The sequence below is a fragment of the Bufo gargarizans genome, chromosome 4, assembly GCF_014858855.1.
Source record: "Bufo gargarizans isolate SCDJY-AF-19 chromosome 4, ASM1485885v1, whole genome shotgun sequence".
Taxonomy (NCBI): Eukaryota; Metazoa; Chordata; class Amphibia; order Anura; family Bufonidae; genus Bufo; species Bufo gargarizans.
This window is the reverse complement of record NC_058083.1, coordinates 323622491-323639929: the sequence shown is the minus strand read 5'-3', so window position 1 is coordinate 323639929 and position 17439 is coordinate 323622491. Positions and strand designations below refer to the sequence as shown.

General features: G+C 46.5%; 2 protein-coding genes across 4 annotated transcripts in view; one reads left to right on the top strand and one right to left on the bottom strand.

Annotated features, from left to right (window-relative positions):
• LOC122934718 (armadillo repeat-containing protein 1-like) overlaps positions 1-17401 on the bottom strand; it is a 42706-nt gene extending 25305 nt beyond the window's left edge. For 2 of the 3 annotated variants that reach the window (XM_044290380.1, XM_044290382.1), the window contains exons 1-3: positions 17291-17400; positions 3048-3209; positions 1822-1913 (exon numbers count right to left, since the gene is read on the bottom strand). In XM_044290380.1, coding sequence (XP_044146315.1) covers positions 1822-1913; positions 3048-3197 — 242 coding nt within the window. In that variant the 5' untranslated portion in view covers positions 3198-3209; positions 17291-17400. Of the gene's footprint in view, positions 1-1821; positions 1914-3047; positions 3210-17290 lie in introns of all 3 variants that reach the window. The other variant, XM_044290381.1, reaches the window with a different exon arrangement.
• LOC122935407 (protein ALP1-like) lies at positions 4689-7527 on the top strand. Its single transcript, XM_044291179.1, has 3 exons — positions 4689-5030; positions 5131-5232; positions 6648-7527. Exons 1-3 carry the CDS (start codon positions 4822-4824, stop codon positions 7525-7527), a joined length of 1191 nt encoding a protein of 396 aa, XP_044147114.1. The 5' UTR covers positions 4689-4821.
• Positions 17402-17439: the final 38 nt, after the last annotated feature.

Here is a 17439-nt window from a genome sequence, read left to right as displayed (position 1 = left end):
AATTTGCCCTTAATTCCGTAAGGGACAAAATTTGTCCACTACTGACCACTTGGTGTAAGTACTGCACATTTTTGGTCCTCCAATACTGGCGGCAGCTTGAGTCATTTAGATTAAGAAGTTTTGGGTTATGCCATAATGGGGTGCAAATAAGCGAAGCCTTAACTCCACACCAACTCCTGTTGACTATTTTGAATGAAACGCTTGATTGTTCGATGATCACGCTTCAGAAGCTTTGCAATTTTAAGAGTGCTGCATCCCTCTGCAAGATATCTCACTATTTTTGACTTTTCTGAGCCTGTCAAGTCCTTCTTTTGACCCATTTTGCCAAAGGAAAAGGAAGTTGCCTAATAATTATGCACACCTGATATAGGGTGTTGATGTCATTAGACCACACCCCTTCTCATTACAGAGATGCACATCACCTAATATGCTTAATTGGTAGTAGGCTTTCGAGCCTATACAGCTTGGAGTAAGACAACATGCATAAAGAGGATGATGTGGTCAAAATACTCATTTGCCTAATAATTCTGCACTCCCTGTATATAAAAGGGGTTGTCCGACCTCCAAGTTAAAATCAACTAAGGTGTGGAACGCATGTAACATTGGTCCCCCCGCGCAATGACCCAAGGTGCCTGTTCAATGATTTGAGCAGGCACCTTGTTCCGGTCACTGCCCGCCGCGGATCGGAAATACACAGGACGTACAGGTATGCCCTGTGTCCTTAAGTACCAGGACATCAGGGCGTACCTGTACGCCCTGTGTCCATTTGTAGAAACTTCAACAGTAGATGAAGTTACTCACCAAGGAATACAATAATTAGAAAGTAAGGACACAGTAATAAGACAACCTTTCCCCAGCGATAACAGAGCAATGTCAGGGATCCTGCTTAACAGGATAGGTCTGAAAACTTACAACACCTGTAGGCTATGTCTACAGCCCTTATAATGGAAGCCACATCACTGGGGCTGATCCAGACAGACCTCACTGGCTTATAATAAATTATTTTTTTGTTTTTTTTCCCAAAGTACAAAAAAAAATTGCTTTCCATGCAAAAACGACATAATCTGTGATGTAGGCTCCTAATGGAATATCCATGCAGGTGTGAACAGAGCCTAAAACTGCAAAAGGACATGCCACTGCCTATGTCATTAGCCTCTCAGTTATTTAATTACAATACAATTCAATGCATTATTTTACATTAGTGTAGTCGTCTGAACCTGACAAGAATGGTGGGTTCAGCCAATGGTCTAATGGCCATGGAGAGCTCCTAACCCCTGAGAGAAGGATCAGGCGAACTGAATATTTTTGCCCGGTCCTTTTCCTCTTCCAGCCACTGCCAGAAGTCTTTCTCCATTCTCCCCGATGAATACACATGCACACTTGGCCATTGCACATGTGCATGGGGAAGTCAGGATAGACAGCTGTCAGCCAAAGGATTGGCTGATGGCCATTGAATGTGTATTGCCAGCTTTAGGCTCCGTTCAGACGTCCGTAGAATGGGTCTGCATCCGTTCCGCAATTATCCGGAACGGGTGCGGACCCATTCATTCTCTATGTGGCCAGAAGAGATGCGGAGAGCACACTATGTGCTCTCCGCATTTCCGGAGCGTGGCCCCGATCTTACGGTCCACAGCTACCCAAGAAAAAAAGAGCATGTCCTATTTTTGTCCGCAATTGCAGACAAGCATAGGCATTTCTATGGGGGTGCCGGCCGTAATGCACTACGAACATCTGAAGGATTGAAGTACACTCTCAGGTTTTGACCTCACTATAAAGGGGAAACAGATGCTGCATACATTGAGCCTTTGCAGGAAGCGTTACCTGTTCCTTATGTTCTCCAGACTCACCATCATACCAAGCTGACTTCTCATTATTTCACAATGATGAGGATTTTCACATAAGTAGTGAATGGTCTGTGAAAGAAATATAGGACAAAACTGATTGCAGAAGGGAGATTAAAAGCTTGGAATCGATTTGTACTAAAATTGCTCTCATTTGTAAAATGTGATCAGGTTGGGCAAGTACTGGCGATGCAACTCCATAGTAATAAAGTATATCCAAGGCTTAAGCTTACAGAAGGAAGGGGGTTCTTTTCGATATTGAGCTCAGTAGCAGCTACATACAGGCCTCATACCATTGTTGCTTAAAGGGGTTATCCAAGAGTATAAAAAGCTCCCCCACAGGCCGGGCCCCTCACATTGAATATACTTACCTGGCTCCCCGCTCCGCTGCTGCTGCTTCTACTAGTTACATCCAGTGGAAGAGCTACTTGAGAAGAGCTGATTGTCAGGGGTGCAGTATGTCGGACCCCCGCTGATTAAATATTGATGGCTTATCTAGAGGACACGCCATCAGTATAAAAATCCTAAGGCTGTGTTCACACGCTGCAGCTGTATATCGGGCACAGTTTTAAATTCCTGCAGTTAAAAGCAATTTCATTTTAATGGATCGGCACATAACTGACATTTAGCTGCAAAACCAAGCTTTTATCTGGAGGTATTTAAAACTGTGTGGAATTCCATGCCGGGTGGATTTCAGTCACCTCGCAGGTGCACTTCCGCTGCAGCTTGTGAATACAGCCCAAGGGCTCATGCACGCGAACGTAGTTTCTTTCCGCTTCCGTTCTTTTTGCGGACCGTATGCTGAACCATTCACTTCAATGGGTCTGCAAAAACAACGGAAGGTACTATTATTGTCCATAAAACACGGAGTACGGAACGCACACAGAACACATCCATACTTCATCCGTATTTTGCGGATCCATACTGTAGAAATGCTATGCCCAGCCCATATTGCTCATGTGTTTGGTGATTAATTAGTTACTGTTACTGATCCGCAAAAATACAATTGCATACGGAAACCATACGGATATGTTTTGTGGAATAATGGAACGGAAGAGGACTTAAATCAGAGAAAAACAAACAAACTCAGATACGGAACAATGGATCCGTGAAAAACGGACCGCAAAACAACGGTCGTGTGCATGAGCTCTTATACAGAGATACCCCCTTTTATATTACTCTCGAGCGTGTACTAAAAATGCTCACCTGAAGAGCCGCTTCAACCACGCGTGCTTCCTGATGACTAAGAAAAAGGATGAGACCCGCCAGGCAACTCCTGTCCCTCACAATACTTGCTCTATTCTGTGGCTCAGACGCCAGGTTCCTCAGATGGGTGACAACAGACACGGCATCCATTTTTGATTGAAGCTGTAAGGTAGGTAAAAGTGGAGAAGACACATGAGCAGGTAAGTGACTAAATGGATGACGTCTCTAGACATCTAAGCTAGGGCTTCGTGCACACGACCATATTTTTCATGCCATCTGAATTTTTCAGACAGACAAAAGAGAATAGTCCTTTCTATTAAAGGATAAGTCATAGATATATATATTTTTTTTTTTGCTAGTCTATTACAGCTAGGCATGTATACCCGAGTTAGGGCTCATTCAGACGGCCGTATGGTGTTTGCAAAAATGCGGATCCTTTTTTTTGTTGATTAGATGCTGTCCTATTCACTTCTATGGGGCCTTTTTCTTCCATTGTATGGCTCAGCAAAAAAATACTTGTCCGTGAAAATCAGGACATGGCCCTACTGAAGTCTATGGATCAGCAAAAAAAACGGAATGCAATCACTTTTTTTGCGGACATGCTGCACTGTCTGCAAAAAAACGGATCTGCATTTTTGCGGACACTATATGGCCTTCTGAATGAGCCCTTAGTCTGTCAATGATTGCCAAAAGATCTGAAATTACCTTATAATAAAAGCTTTTATTAATGTCCCCTGTCCCTTTCTACTGCTCCCTTAAAAGACAGTTGCTAGGGCTCATCTGTCTCCGGCTAGGAAGACAGAGGGGCGGTCCTTCACACTGCATGCCTGCAGTAGGCTTCAGAGTGAGGAGGCGTGTCTCTCAGTAATTCAATCCGATTGGCTGGCAGGAAGCTGCTGGCTACAGCAAGTTTGTATGTGACCTGAGGGAATGCAGTTTTGGCCTCAGAGAACTGGCAGAGGAGCCATCTTGAGAAGATCCTCATAATGTAGGATTCAAAACAGCCGGAACTAAGGGGAAAACTCAAGGAAAACAGTGGTAAGTGAAGAAACTAAAAAATGCTTTATGCATAATGCTGCTGCAGCAGTAACATATGCTAAAATAGATTTTTTTATGAAAATATGACAGTTATCCGTTAACCAGTGGTGTACCGGTACGTCACGGTGGTGCAGGGGATGTATGGAGTGGAGTCTCAATCACCCCCCTTGATGTCAAAACCCAAAAAACCTTGGTGGAATTGTGGGGTTTTTTCAATTTAACCCACAAAGAATTTTTTTCCCATATTCCAATAACAGAAATGGTTAATTAAATGGTGCCGTTAAAAAAATATGCATCTTGTGACGCAGAAAATAATCATATCAAAATTATCGCCATTGGAACATGGGGAGGAAAAAACGAACATGCAAGACCAAAAATAGGCCTGGTACTTAAGGGGTTAATGGGATTGAGAAAAATATCAAATGCACACGCAAGGTATCCATATTTTGTGGGCTGAAATCTAAACATGGCTGAGTGAATGAGGCCTGAGGCTGGGTTCAGACCTAAGCGTTTTGGATATGCGCGTTTTATGCGCGACAACATGCGCGTTTTCTGCGCGTTTTTGTTGCGCGTTTTTGTCCTTAGTAAACGCGCGTCGAACGCGCGTTTGTGTGATTGACAGTATTGCTGTCCAATGAAAAAACAGGCCCGTCTATATGAAAGGTGTCTAATGATAGTGCAATGGAGGTGATCAATTTCATGTGTTTGGAGAGAGTGTATTGGATTGTTTGCGACCATGGAATACTCCAGAAGGCGACCATTTGCGGCTATTGTGTCTGCAATCCTTCTCCTACGTTTGAGGCGTAGGAGAGAGAGCAGGCGACGCTTCTGGGTCCATCCTGTCATTGCCAACCGACAGGAAAGGGGACAGTTCTGGGCACTGTACGAGACCCTCCGGGCCCATGAAGACAAATTTTGGGCATACACGCGGATGTCCATCACCAGGTTAGTACAAATACAATAGTTCTATGAGTGGGGTTACAATTGTGAAGGTACCATTTTTTAATTTGCTATTGTTAACCCTCACCATTTTCGTTTGCAACAGCTTTGATGAGCTCCTGGGGTTGTTGGGCACCCATTTACAACGTCAGGACACATTCATGCGGGACAGTATTCCACCAGCGGAAAGACTGATCATAACTTTGCGGTAATTAGACTGTAATTGTGGCCTAATAAAGCATTTGCATTGTGTGTTGACTGTATATTAGTGTGGGCTTAGTTATTTTTTACTTGTGGTTGTGATGTTTCAAGTGTTTTTGAGGGGGGGATTGTATGTGTATGCTTTTTACATTTTGCATATAGATACCATACATAGTTTCCCCACATTTTTCCTTAGCAAACAATCTGTTCTAAATAAGAGTTCAAAAATGTTTGCAAAAGTTTTTATATTTTAGAAAAGTAATCACATCTTACAGTTCCTCAAACAATTTGCAAACTGGGTTTAACACAATCAACAGAACTTTTGTAAATTTTAAATCAAAATTAATCGGTAATGTACCGATCTTAACAATGAAGGAACAACACCCCTGATGCACCAAATTAAGTATGCCACTTCTCACAGGTTTTGGTATTGTGGCTCGTTATCCCGCATGGGCTCTCTCATTCCGCCTGATTGCTGGCCAGGTTGCATTTGAGTGGTGGTGGAGGTGTTGGTGCCCATGCTAGTGGAGGCATAGCTGTATGATGATTGTGGTTGTGTGTGCCACGTGTCGTGAGGGTGTGGTATGTTAGTTTGTGGGTATGTTTGTGATGTGTATGTGTGAGTGGGTGGTGGATATTGTGGTGGATGTTGTGGTGGATGTGGTGGTGGATATTGTGGTGGATATTGTGGTGCATTGTTGGGCTGTGTGATGTCATCATGTGGAATGAAGCTGTCTAGGGCCCTTGTTAAGGTTTCCCTCGCTTCAGTATTGCGACTTGGGGGAACTAGCAGCATTCTAGCCTCCAAACTCAGTAAGAAATGGGCATCACTAGCGAGTTTGGGTGCAGGATGCGCAAGTGCATCCAGGCATGCAATTAGGCGGTCCTCCTGGCGATCGGATCTTTTCCGTTTTGGACGGTGAGTCTGAATGTTTTCGGGATCCACGACAGGTGGTGCAGGCTGTGAGGGTGTTTGGAATGTAGGGGTGGGATCGGGTGGAGGTGGACTTAGTGGCCCCGTAGATGCACAGGCCTCACTGTCCCTGGTGACGTCCTCCTCTTCCTCCTCCTGCTGTTGTCTTTTCGACCAGCTACTATCGGTGCTGTGAACATGAAAATATACATAAGTATGCGCAAGATATGAAAGTGAATGCATGTCATACCACACCCTCTCCTGCATGTGTATGCCCTGGACTCACCTACGCATTTCAGTGCATGGGATTAGAAAGGCCATTTCCTCCGCATGGACATAGCTGGACCGTGCACTTGGCGAAGCTCCACTCCTCTGTTCCTTCTCTTTGCGCCGATGACGAATGAAGGCATCTTTGAGGCTCTTCCACTTGCTTTTTAGGATGTTTACTATAATACAAATAAAATTACATCCTTTAATTGTATTTTTTGCTTTACACTCATTTTTTACAGCTATTTAGCTACAGGCCAATCGTTGACCAGTCTGCACTACGCCTTCCAGATCGGGAAATCCACAGCCAGTGTGATTGTGAGGGAAACCTGCAGCACCATTTGGCAGGTCCTTCATGCTGTTGTGATGGGCCAACCAAACAAGGAGGAGTGGATGAAAATAGCGGATACTTTTCAAAATACCTGCAATTTCCCGAACTGTGTCGGAGCAATTGATGGAAAACACATCCGTGTTCTGAAGCCAATGAGGAGTGGCAGTCAGTTTTTTAATTATAAAAAATACTTTTCGTTTGTTCTTTTTGCGGTATGTGATGCCAACTATTCTTTTCGTTATATCGATGTGGGGTCCTATGGCAGCAGCTCGGACTCTGCTGTTTTTGGCCATTCTGAGTTTGGTCAATTGCTCAGTAGTAATGGCCTTGACCTTCCCGGAAACACCACACTGCCTGGCACCAGTTATCCCTCTATGCCTTTTGTTTTTGTGGGTGACGAGGCATTTGGTCTAGGTGAGCACCTTATGAGGCCATACTCCTCCCGTAATTTATGCATTAAGCGGCGTGTTTTTAACTATCGCCTGACCAGAGCACGCAGGGTGGTGGAATGTGCATTTGGCATCTTAGCCAACAAATGGCGAGTTCTGCACTCTCCCATAAATTTGAAATTGGAGACCGCCATCTCGGTTGTGAAGGCAGCATGTGCTCTTCACAATTTTGTCCGAGAAAGGGATGGCTTCAATTTTGATGATTCGTTGAGCCATTCCATGGAGGGCCAGAATCGCAGAGGTGTGCGTGGGACCACACATGCTGCGGCCATTCGGGACCACTTTGCGGCTTATTTTATGTCGCCACAGGGGGAGTTACCGTGGCAAATGCAAGCCATTTAATGGTATATTATTTAGTATTTTGCATCTGCTCAAATTGTTTCTGTTACTTGTAATATTCATTTTTCGTTGGTTATTGTAATGGGTTAAATAAAATATTTGAAGAGCGAATTAGTGCAATGGCGTGTTTTCCCCGATATCGTGCCCCTTGTAGGAGCCCCAATAGTGGCCGCCAATCCTCGTCCTTTAACAAGGGAAAACAATGTGGGCGGAATTAGGGATCCCATTTATGTGCCTAATACTCGTCCATTAAAACAAGGGAAAACAATGTGGGCGGAATTAGGGATCCCATTTATGTGCCCAATACTGGTACTATATATACACATACAATCACCTATCATGTGCCAGTGCTGCAATAGCCCACAAGCACAATAATGTTTCAAGGTTGACAATATCCATATCAACTTTAAAACCCAAATCCGCACCACTAATGTAGGCCAACATTTGAAGGTAAAATACATTTCCAGATTGGAACAAGTGCAAATTGAGCATACTGGCCGACTACATTGTGCAAGAATGTGGGTGATGGTGAAGCTGCGGCCCTCCAGCTGAAGCAAAACTGCAAAACTCCATGCATGCTTAACAGGCTACAGCAAGTAAATGCAGCACAGCATATTGGGAGTTGGAGTTGGACAACAGCTGGAGGGCCGCAGGTCGAGCTGGGCTGGACTATTACATAGAGATTTTACACCAGTGCACACAAGGAGTTTTTTTATTTTACACTCAGAACACACATGTAAATACCTTTGCTTTCTTTCACAGCTTTTGAGAATGTCTTCCACTGTGGCCAAATGCTTGCTCCAATATCCTCCCATGCCTGCTGCCTGCTTCTCCGATTCTTGTACTTGGCATCTTGGATGTCATACAGGCAGCGTTTTGCCTGCACAAGCCTGATCAGTGTCTCACTATCACAGCCTGCTTCCTCCATCTTGGTCAGGCTAGACACCTGCAGATCTCTAGGGTGTGGCCTTTTAGGACTGTTGCTATGTGCCAAACGCGCCTTCGGCCGCGCGTTTTTCTGGTCAAAAACGCGCAAACGAACATATTTGCGCGTTCCTATGCAATCCTATGGGCGCAAACGCGCAACAAAACGCCTCAAAGTCGCGCAAGTACTTTTTTGAGCGTAGGGCGTTTTTCAGCGCGTTCAAACGCGCTGGAAAACGCTCAAGTGTGAACCAGGGCCATAGGGAAGCATTGGTTTTCATGTGTTGAGCGTTTTACAGCGCGTAGGAACGCGCTGTAAAACGCTCAGGTGTGAACCCAGCCTTAGTCCACGAGTCCAGCATGGATATTGCCAAAAAGGTGCTGTAAATCCACTGCAAAATCGGCGCGCGTTACCTGTGAATTGTGCTATGGATTTCCAGCGAATTCTTCCCTATGCAGGGAAGGGATAACATCTACAAAATTTCCACACAGGAAGGAGAACACTGCAGATATGGAAATCCGCACCCTGATCTTATTTCTGGGCAGAATTTTTAGACTCTGCCTGGAGGGTCTTCTTAACCACCTCAGCCCCGCTAGGTGAAACCCCCTTCATGACCAGAGCACTTTTTACACTTCGGCACTACACTCCTTTCACCGTTTATCGCTCGGTCATGCAACTTACCACCCAAATGAATTTTACCTCCTTTTCTTCTCACTAATGGAGCTTTCATTTGTTGGTATTTTATTGCTGCTGACATTTTTACTTTTTTTGTTATTAATCAAAATGTAACGATTTTTTTGCAAAAAAATGACATTTTTCACTTTCAGCTGTAAAATTTTGCAAAAAAAACGACATCCATATATAAATTTTTCGCCAAATTTATTGTTCTACATGTCTTTGATAAAAAAAAAAATGTTTGGGCAAAAAAAAAAATGGTTTGGGTAAAAGTTATAGCATTTACAAACTATGGTACAAAAATGTGAATTTCCGCTTTTTGAAACAGCTCTGACTTTCTGAGCACCTGTCATGATTCCTGAGGTTCTACAATGCCCAAACAGTAGAAAAACCCCACAAATGACCCCATTTCGGAAAGTAGACACCCTAAGGTATTCGCTGATGGGCATAGTGAGTTCATAGAACTTTTTATTTTTTGTCACAAGTTAGCGGAAAATGATGATGATTTTTTATTTTTTATTTTTTCTTACAAAGTCTCATATTCCACTAACTTGTGACAAAAATAAATAAATTCTAGGAACTCGCAGTGCCCCTCACGGAATACCTTGGGGTGTCTTCTTTCCAAAATGGGGTCACTTGTGGGGTAGTTATACTGCCCTGGCAATTTAGGGGCCCAAATGTGTGAGAAGAACTTTGCAATCAAAATGTGTAAAAAATGACCGGTGAAATCCGAAAGGTGCACTTTGGAATATGTGCCCCTTTGCCCACCTTGGCATCAAAAAAGTGTCACACATCTGGTATCGCCGTACTCAGGAGAAGTTGGGGAATGTGTTTTGGGGTGTCATTTTACATATACCCATGCTGGGTGAGAGAAATATCTTGGCAAAAGACAACTTTTCCCATTTTTTTATACAAAGTTGGCATTTGACCAAGATATTTTTCTCACCCAGCATGGGTATATGTAAAATGACACCCCAAAACACATTCCCCAACTTCTCCTGAGTACGGCGATACCAGATGTGTGACACTTTTTTGCAGCCTAGATGCGCAAAGGTGCCCAAATTCCTTTTAGGAGGGCATTTTTTGACATTTGGATCCCAGACTTCTTCTCACGCTTTAGGGCCCCTAAAAAGCCAGGGCAGTATAAATACCCCACATGTGACCCCACTTTGGAAAGAAGACACCCCAAGGTATCCAATGAGGGGCCTGGCAAGTTCATAGAAATTTTTTTTTTTTGCATAAGTTAGCGGAAATTGATTTTTTTTTTTGTTTTTTCTCACAAAGTCTCACTTTCCGCTAACTTAGGACAAAAATTTCAATCTTTCATGGACTCAATATGCCCCTCACGGAATACCTTGGGGTGTCTTCTTTCCGAAATGGGGTCAGTTGTGGGGTGTTTGTACTGCCCTGGCATTTGAGGGTCTCCGCAATCATTACATGTATGGCCAGCATTAGGAGTTTCTGCTATTCTCCTTATATTGAGCATACAGGTAATGAGATTTTTTTTTCCGTTCAGCCTCTGGGCTGAAAGAAAAAAATGAACGGCACAGATTTCTTCATTCGCATCGATCAATGTGGATGAAAAAATCTCTGCCAAAAAAAAAAAAAATGGAGGGGAAAGGCGTCTGCCAGGACATAGGAGCTCCGCCCTACATCCATACCCACTTAGCTCGTATGCCCTGGCAAACCAGATTTCTCCATTCACATCAATCGATGTGGATGAATAAATCATTGAAAATAAAAAAAAGAAAAAACCAGGCCGCAACGCAATAATTTTATTAACTTTGCAACAGAACATGTAACTTTAACTTTTTTAACTGAACATTAACGTGTTTGCTTACTGGTGTGTTTTTATTTTTTTTATTTTTTTTTTTACCTTTATAGAACAAACCTCTCCTTCCCCATGGGTCAATGTGCAAAGCGCAAATCGCCCAAAGATGTGGCGAAGTGCGTTATGCACTTTGTCCCATGTGAAAGGAGACGTTTGCAGCAGCAGTGAGTGAATGGGCCCTAATAGCCCTGTGTGCCTGTCCTGGTGAGATGATCCCTATGCTAATAGTGTACCTGTGAGTGGTACTTCCGGAAACACTCTCCAAAGCATAGGGCAGGGTGGTCAGGACAGTCAGGACAGAAATAGCGGGTGTCACGCCTTATTCCACTCCTGCTACAGACACAACATCTTTTTCGGGGTGACTGTTGGGTTGAGGTACCAGGAACGACATTGGGGAAATGTCGCTCGTGTAGACGGCTAACTACACTGGTGGTTGGGGCCACGGAACCTCCTGGATACAGGAGGTTCTCGATGATCTCTTCCTGAAATTTGAGGAAGGATCCAGTTCTCCCAGCCTTACTGTAGAGAACAAAACTATTGTACAGAGCCAATTGAATTAAATATACAGACACCTTCTTATACCAGCGTCGGGAAACTAAATACGGAGACAACATCTGGTCATTGAAGTCCACCCCTCCCATGAGCAAATTATAGTCGTGGACCGAGAGGGGCTTTTCAATGACTCTGGTTGCTCGCTCAATTTGGATTGTCGTGTCTGCGTGAATGGAGGAGTGCATGTAAACGTCACGCTTGTCTCTCCATTTCACCGCGAGCAGTTCTTCGTTACACAGTGCGGCCCTCTGCCCCCTTGCAAGACGGGTGGTAACGAGCCGTTGGGGGAAGCCCGCGCGACTAGTTCGCGCGGTACCACAGGCGCCAATCCGTTCTAGAAACAAATGCCTAAAGAGGGCCACACTTGTGTAAAAATTGTCCACATAAAGATGGTACCCCTTGCCGAATAAGGGTGACACCAAGTCCCAAACTGTCTTCCCACTGCTCCCCAGGTAGTCAGGGCAACCGACCGGCTCCAGGGTCTGATCTTTTCCCTCATAGACACGAAATTTGTGGGTATAGCCTGTGGCCCTTTCACAGAGCTTATACAATTTGACCCCATACCGGGCGCGCTTGCTTGGGATGTATTGTTTGAAGCCAAGGCGCCCGGTAAAATGTATCAGGGACTCGTCTATGCAGATGTTTTGCTCTGGGGTATAAATATCTGCAAATTTCTGGTTGAAATGGTCTATGAGGGGCCGAATTTTGTGGAGCCGGTCAAAAGCAGGGTGGCCCCCTGGGACGGGAGGCGGTGTTGTCACTAAAGTGCAGGAACCGCAGGATGGCCTCAAAACGTGCCCTGGACATAGCAGCAGAGAACATGGGCATGTGATGGATCGGGTTCGTGGACCAATATGACCGCAATTCATGCTTTTTTGTCAGGCCCATGTTGAGGAGGAGGCCCAGAAAAGTTTTAAGTTCGGAAACTTGGACTGGTTTCCACCGGAAAGGCTGGGCATAAAAGCTTCCCGGGTTAGCGGTGATAAATTGTGTGGCATACCTGTTTGTTTCGGCCACAACTATGTCTAAAAGCTCCGCAGTCAAGAACAGCTCAAAAAATCCCAGGGCCGAACCGATCTGAGCTGTCTCAACCCGAACTCCAGACTGGGCAGTGAAAGGGAAAACTACAGGTGCGGCTGAAGTTGGGGACTGCCAATCAGGGTTTGCCAGCACCTCTGGGATTCTAGGGGCTCTACGGGCACGTCTTTGCGGTGGCTGCGACGGGGTCACTACTGCACGTGCCACCGTACCAGCTTCAACTGCCCTTCTGGTGCTCGCTACTTCACCAGGTTGTACGGCAGTGCTGGTACTAGGTCCAGGGAGGGCTGGGCTGCTGGTGTATGCCTCACCACGTAATCCGACAGCACCAGCCCCACTCTGCTGCTCTTGAAGCGGATCCTGCGCAACCTGCGGTCTAGCGACACGGGGCCGGGTACGCCTGGTGGTATCAGGGACCTCAGCCTCCTCGTCCGAACTTTGGGTCAGAGAGCCACTGCTTTCTACAGGTTCGTATTCTGACCCGCTGGATTCATCAGATGAGGGTTCCCACTCCTCATCCGACTGGGTCAGAAGCCTGTAGGCCTCTTCAGAGGAATACCCCCTGTTAGACATGTGGGCAACTAAATTTAGGGGTATTCCCTGAGACTACCCAAGAAAAAAAAAAGCAAGCCTGTCTTACAAAGGGGAGGCTAGCGAAGTACCGGAGGCCGCTGCGGTTGATAAAAAATATCAAAACTGATTTTTTTATCGCCGCAGTGCGTGTAAAGTGAATGTGCAGTGATCAAAAAAAAATTTTTTTTGGTCACTGCGGTGGGGCGGGTGTGGGCGAACGCACGTGTGGGCGACCGATCAGGCCTGATCGGGCAAACACTGCGTTTTGGGTGGAGGGCGAACTAAAGTGACACTAATACTATTATAGATCTGACTGTGATCAGTTCTGATCACTTACAGATACTATAAAAGTACAAATGCTGATTAGCGATACGCTAATCAGCGAATAACGGACTGCGGTGCGGTGGGCTGGGCGCTAACTGATCGCTAACTACCTAACCAAGGGACCTAAACTATACCTAAAACCTAACGGTCAATAACAGTGAAAAAAAAAAGTGACAGTTTGCACTGATCACTTTTTTCTTTTCACTTGTGATTGACAGGGGTGATCAAAGGGTTAATTGGGGTTCAGGGGGGTGATCTGGGGCTAAAGTGTGCTGTTTGGTGTACTCACTGTGTAGCCTGCTCCTCTGCTGGATCCAACCGACGAAAAGAACCAGCAGAGGAGCAGGCAGCCATATAACAGATCATATTTACAAATATGATCTGATATATGGCTCTGTGATTGGCTTTTTTAAAAATCAGCAACCTGCCAGCCACGATCATTGGCTGGCAGGTTGCTGACGAAATGGTCCTGAACGAAATGTCGGCGCGAACTGCGCACGCGCGGGCGCATACTCGCGTCAGGCGGTCCGGAGGTGGTTAAACCCTCATGCACATGTATTATAATGTACACCACGGATTTGTGCTGTAGAATCCACACTGCAAATCCACAGAACTTCTTCCATGCTCTCTCCTATTGATAAAATGGCCAGCCTCTGTACTCACTTTCACTATGAATGCACTGCAGCGAGCGGCATCGAGCCGGCCGGCGCTTGACTGACGTCACTTAGCTCCTCCCACTTAATTCAGGAAGCAGAAGCGTGACTAAGTGACGTCAGTCACGCGCCGGCCGGCCAGCTCGCTGCAGTGCATTCATAGTGAAAGTGAGTACAGAGGCTGGCCATTTTATCAATAGGAGAGAGCTTGTTTCACACAGTAGTAAAATACTTTACACACAAAGCCAGTTATGTGCGCAGTTTAGGACACATGAGGGGACCAGCATAAGATGCTATATGTGCATCATCCACAGATTCCCCCCCCATAACAGTGCATCATCCACAGATTCCCCCCCCCATAACAGTGCATCATCCACAGATTCCCCCCCCCATAACAGTGCATCATCCACAGATTTTCCCCCCCCCATAACAGTGCATCATCCACAGATCCCCCCCCCCCCCATAACAGTGCATCATCCACAGATTCCCCCCCCCATAACAGTGCATCATCCACAGATTCCCCCCCCCCATAACAGTGCATCATCCACAGATTCCCCCCCCCCATAACAGTGCATCATCCACAGATTCCCCCCCATAACAGTGCATCATCCACAGATTCCCCCCCATAACAGTGCATCATCCACAGATCCCCCCCCCATAACAGTGCATCATCCACAGATCCCCCCCCCCATAACAGTGCATCATCCACAGATCCCCCCCCATAACAGTGCATCATCCACAGATTCCCCCCCCATAACAGTGCATCATCCACAGATCCCCCCCCCATAACAGTGCATCATCCACAGATCCCCCCCCCCATAACAGTGCATCATCCACAGATCCCCCCCCCCATAACAGTGCATCATCCACAGATCCCCCCCCCCATAACAGTGCATCATCCACAGATCCCCCCCCCATAACAGTGCATCATCCACAGATCCCTCCCCCATAACAGTGCACCATCCACAGATCCCTCCCCCATAACAGTGCCTCATCCACAGATCCCCCCCCCATAACAGTGCCTCATCCACAGATCCCCCTCATAACAGTGCTTCATCCACAGATCCTCCCCCATAACAGAGCATCATCCACAGATCCCCCCCATAACAGTGCATCATCCACAGATCCCCCCCATAACAGTGCATCATCCACAGATCCCCCATAACCATGTCATACCCAGCCGCGTCAGCGGCTCATATGGGAAAATCCAAGCAAATAGACCTCTAGCACAATTCCCTTAAAATATCGCATCGCATATCGTTATCGCAATTTTTAGGGCCCTAATCGCAATCGCACAAAATTCCCATATCGTGCAGCCCTAATACAAACCAATGACCCCATAATGATAAGAGAACACACATAAAATATATGTAATTTATTGACATAATTAAATGACATAAGAGATAACACAAGGCACAAGGTAAAGAAGGGTGGGACGCCCAATGTGACGGAAACGTAAACAACCACCCTCACATACAGTATATGAATTACAGCAAATGTCATACTCCTCCTCGGCTAAAAATATTCCTCAAAAATGGTGAAAGGAGTATTTTTACTCTTCCAGAAAAAATGTAGTGCGACCTCTGGTCGCTGCTGGGCTGGCCAATCAGCATTAGCGGTGCTTGCAGAGCCTGCTGCTGACTGGCTTGCCTAGCGCCCAGCAGAGAGAATTTAGTGTCCTGTGCCACGGGGTCGGGATTTCATTCTTCTGCAAGCATCTTGCAAGTGACAGTGACTGTAGAGGATGATGAGAGTGACTTCTGCAGAATCAATGACTTTAGGTGAAAAGTGACTGCAGTATGTAAGTCAGTAATAGGTGTTTTGGGTGTGAAGTGAACCCCTCATTTCCAGTGCTGAACCCTCTGATGCAGAGTTCTACTCTCTCAGCTCTGCAGATCAACCGGTGTTCCGTGATATTTCCCTACCCTTGTCACTTCCTGTTGTGACGCGGCTGCACCAGACATGACATTCCCAGCTTTGGAAGGAGGTGTGTCGCACAGGCGCACAACGACAGGGTAGGGAAATTTCACAGAGTCGGGGCCACCTAATGCGCTTGAGCCTTACCTCTCAGCTGGACACCGGCCAACACTGCGCATGCGCCGGGAGCCTCAGCAGCGGTTAAAGGGTAGGGAAAAATTACAGGCCTGTGCGCAAGCGTGGCTAACAACTCCTGTCGGGATACACCGCGTGTGCGCACCAGCGGACAGGGAGATCTCTTATACCGAACATCCATCCAATCACCACACCTGTGCAGTGTGGGAGTAGGGAGATCTGATGGCCATTTGTTCTGTTAAATCTCCCTACCACTCATTGCGCACGCGCGGTGTCTGATCACCTGGAGCCAGCTGAGAGGTAAGGCGCAAGCGCATTAGGTGGCCCCCTTCTCCCCAACTCTGGTGTGAAATTTCCCTACCCCGTCGTTTTGCGCCTGCGCGTCACACCTCCTTCCAAAGCTAGGAACGTCATGTCCGGTGCGGCCGCGTCACAACAGGAAGTGACGAGGGTAGGGAAATATCACGGAACACTGGAATCTTCACCCTCTCAGTCGCTGACAGTGTAACCCTGCCATGCTCTGCTCGGTGCACTCAGGTACAGTAAATGTCTCTGTGTCAGCTTCATGCACTGATGTTTGTCCTGCTTTACTACAAGTGGACCCCCACTGATCCTGGGGATAGGTCCTCAATATTAAAATCCCAGAAAAACCCTTTAAAGTGGCCATGGAAAAAACTAAAAGTGGTCCAATGTTGTAGACAGGTTCAAATGGACAGAAGTCAGGGCAACACAAGTAGGCGAGGCCAGCAATTGGCACATTATACCACCCAGCAGGTCAAATACTAAAATATAATGCCCCAAAACTGCCCCTCTGTGGTGGGCAGTGCCAGCTGCCACCTACTCCAGTTGCCTCAGGAAAGGAATACAGTTGAATTCAGGGGTCAGAAGGGAAGACCCGCCTAGTGGCCACAAGGAGGGCTCAGGTGGCCCCCTACCAGGAGGTTTCCGTAGAAGGTCCATGGTCAGTCCATCCCTGGTGGCACATATGACCTTTTCCAAAACAGCGCCACCCCTGCCTCAGCACTACCAGTTCACCAGGGGGCACTGACACCTATACCATGGCGGGGGGTCTCAGAACACTTACTACAACTTTACATTAGGAATGCCCTCTCTACGTCACTGGACACGGAATAAAAGACGTACATCTCACCGGCTGGCTATAACGGGCACGGTCCTCCCGGTCACGCTTTCCCTGAGGTGTCCGCTCACAGCAGCTCTCCTGCCTCAGGGACTTCGGCGGCCGTTACCTCGCCCAACCCACAGTGACGCCGGCAGCTGATTGGCTGCGGAGT

Bases quoted from the DNA above. Each gene is read 5' to 3' on its own strand.
- LOC122935407 (XM_044291179.1), top strand. From the start codon at position 4,822: ATGGAATACTCCAGAAGGCGACCATTTGCGGCTATTGTGTCTGCAATC. The intron at 5,031-5,130 runs GTTAGTACAAAT...CGTTTGCAACAG, and splicing joins ACGCGGATGTCCATCACCAG to CTTTGATGAGCTCCTGGGGT. The intron at 5,233-6,647 runs GTAATTAGACTG...CATTTTTTACAG, and splicing joins AGACTGATCATAACTTTGCG to CTATTTAGCTACAGGCCAAT.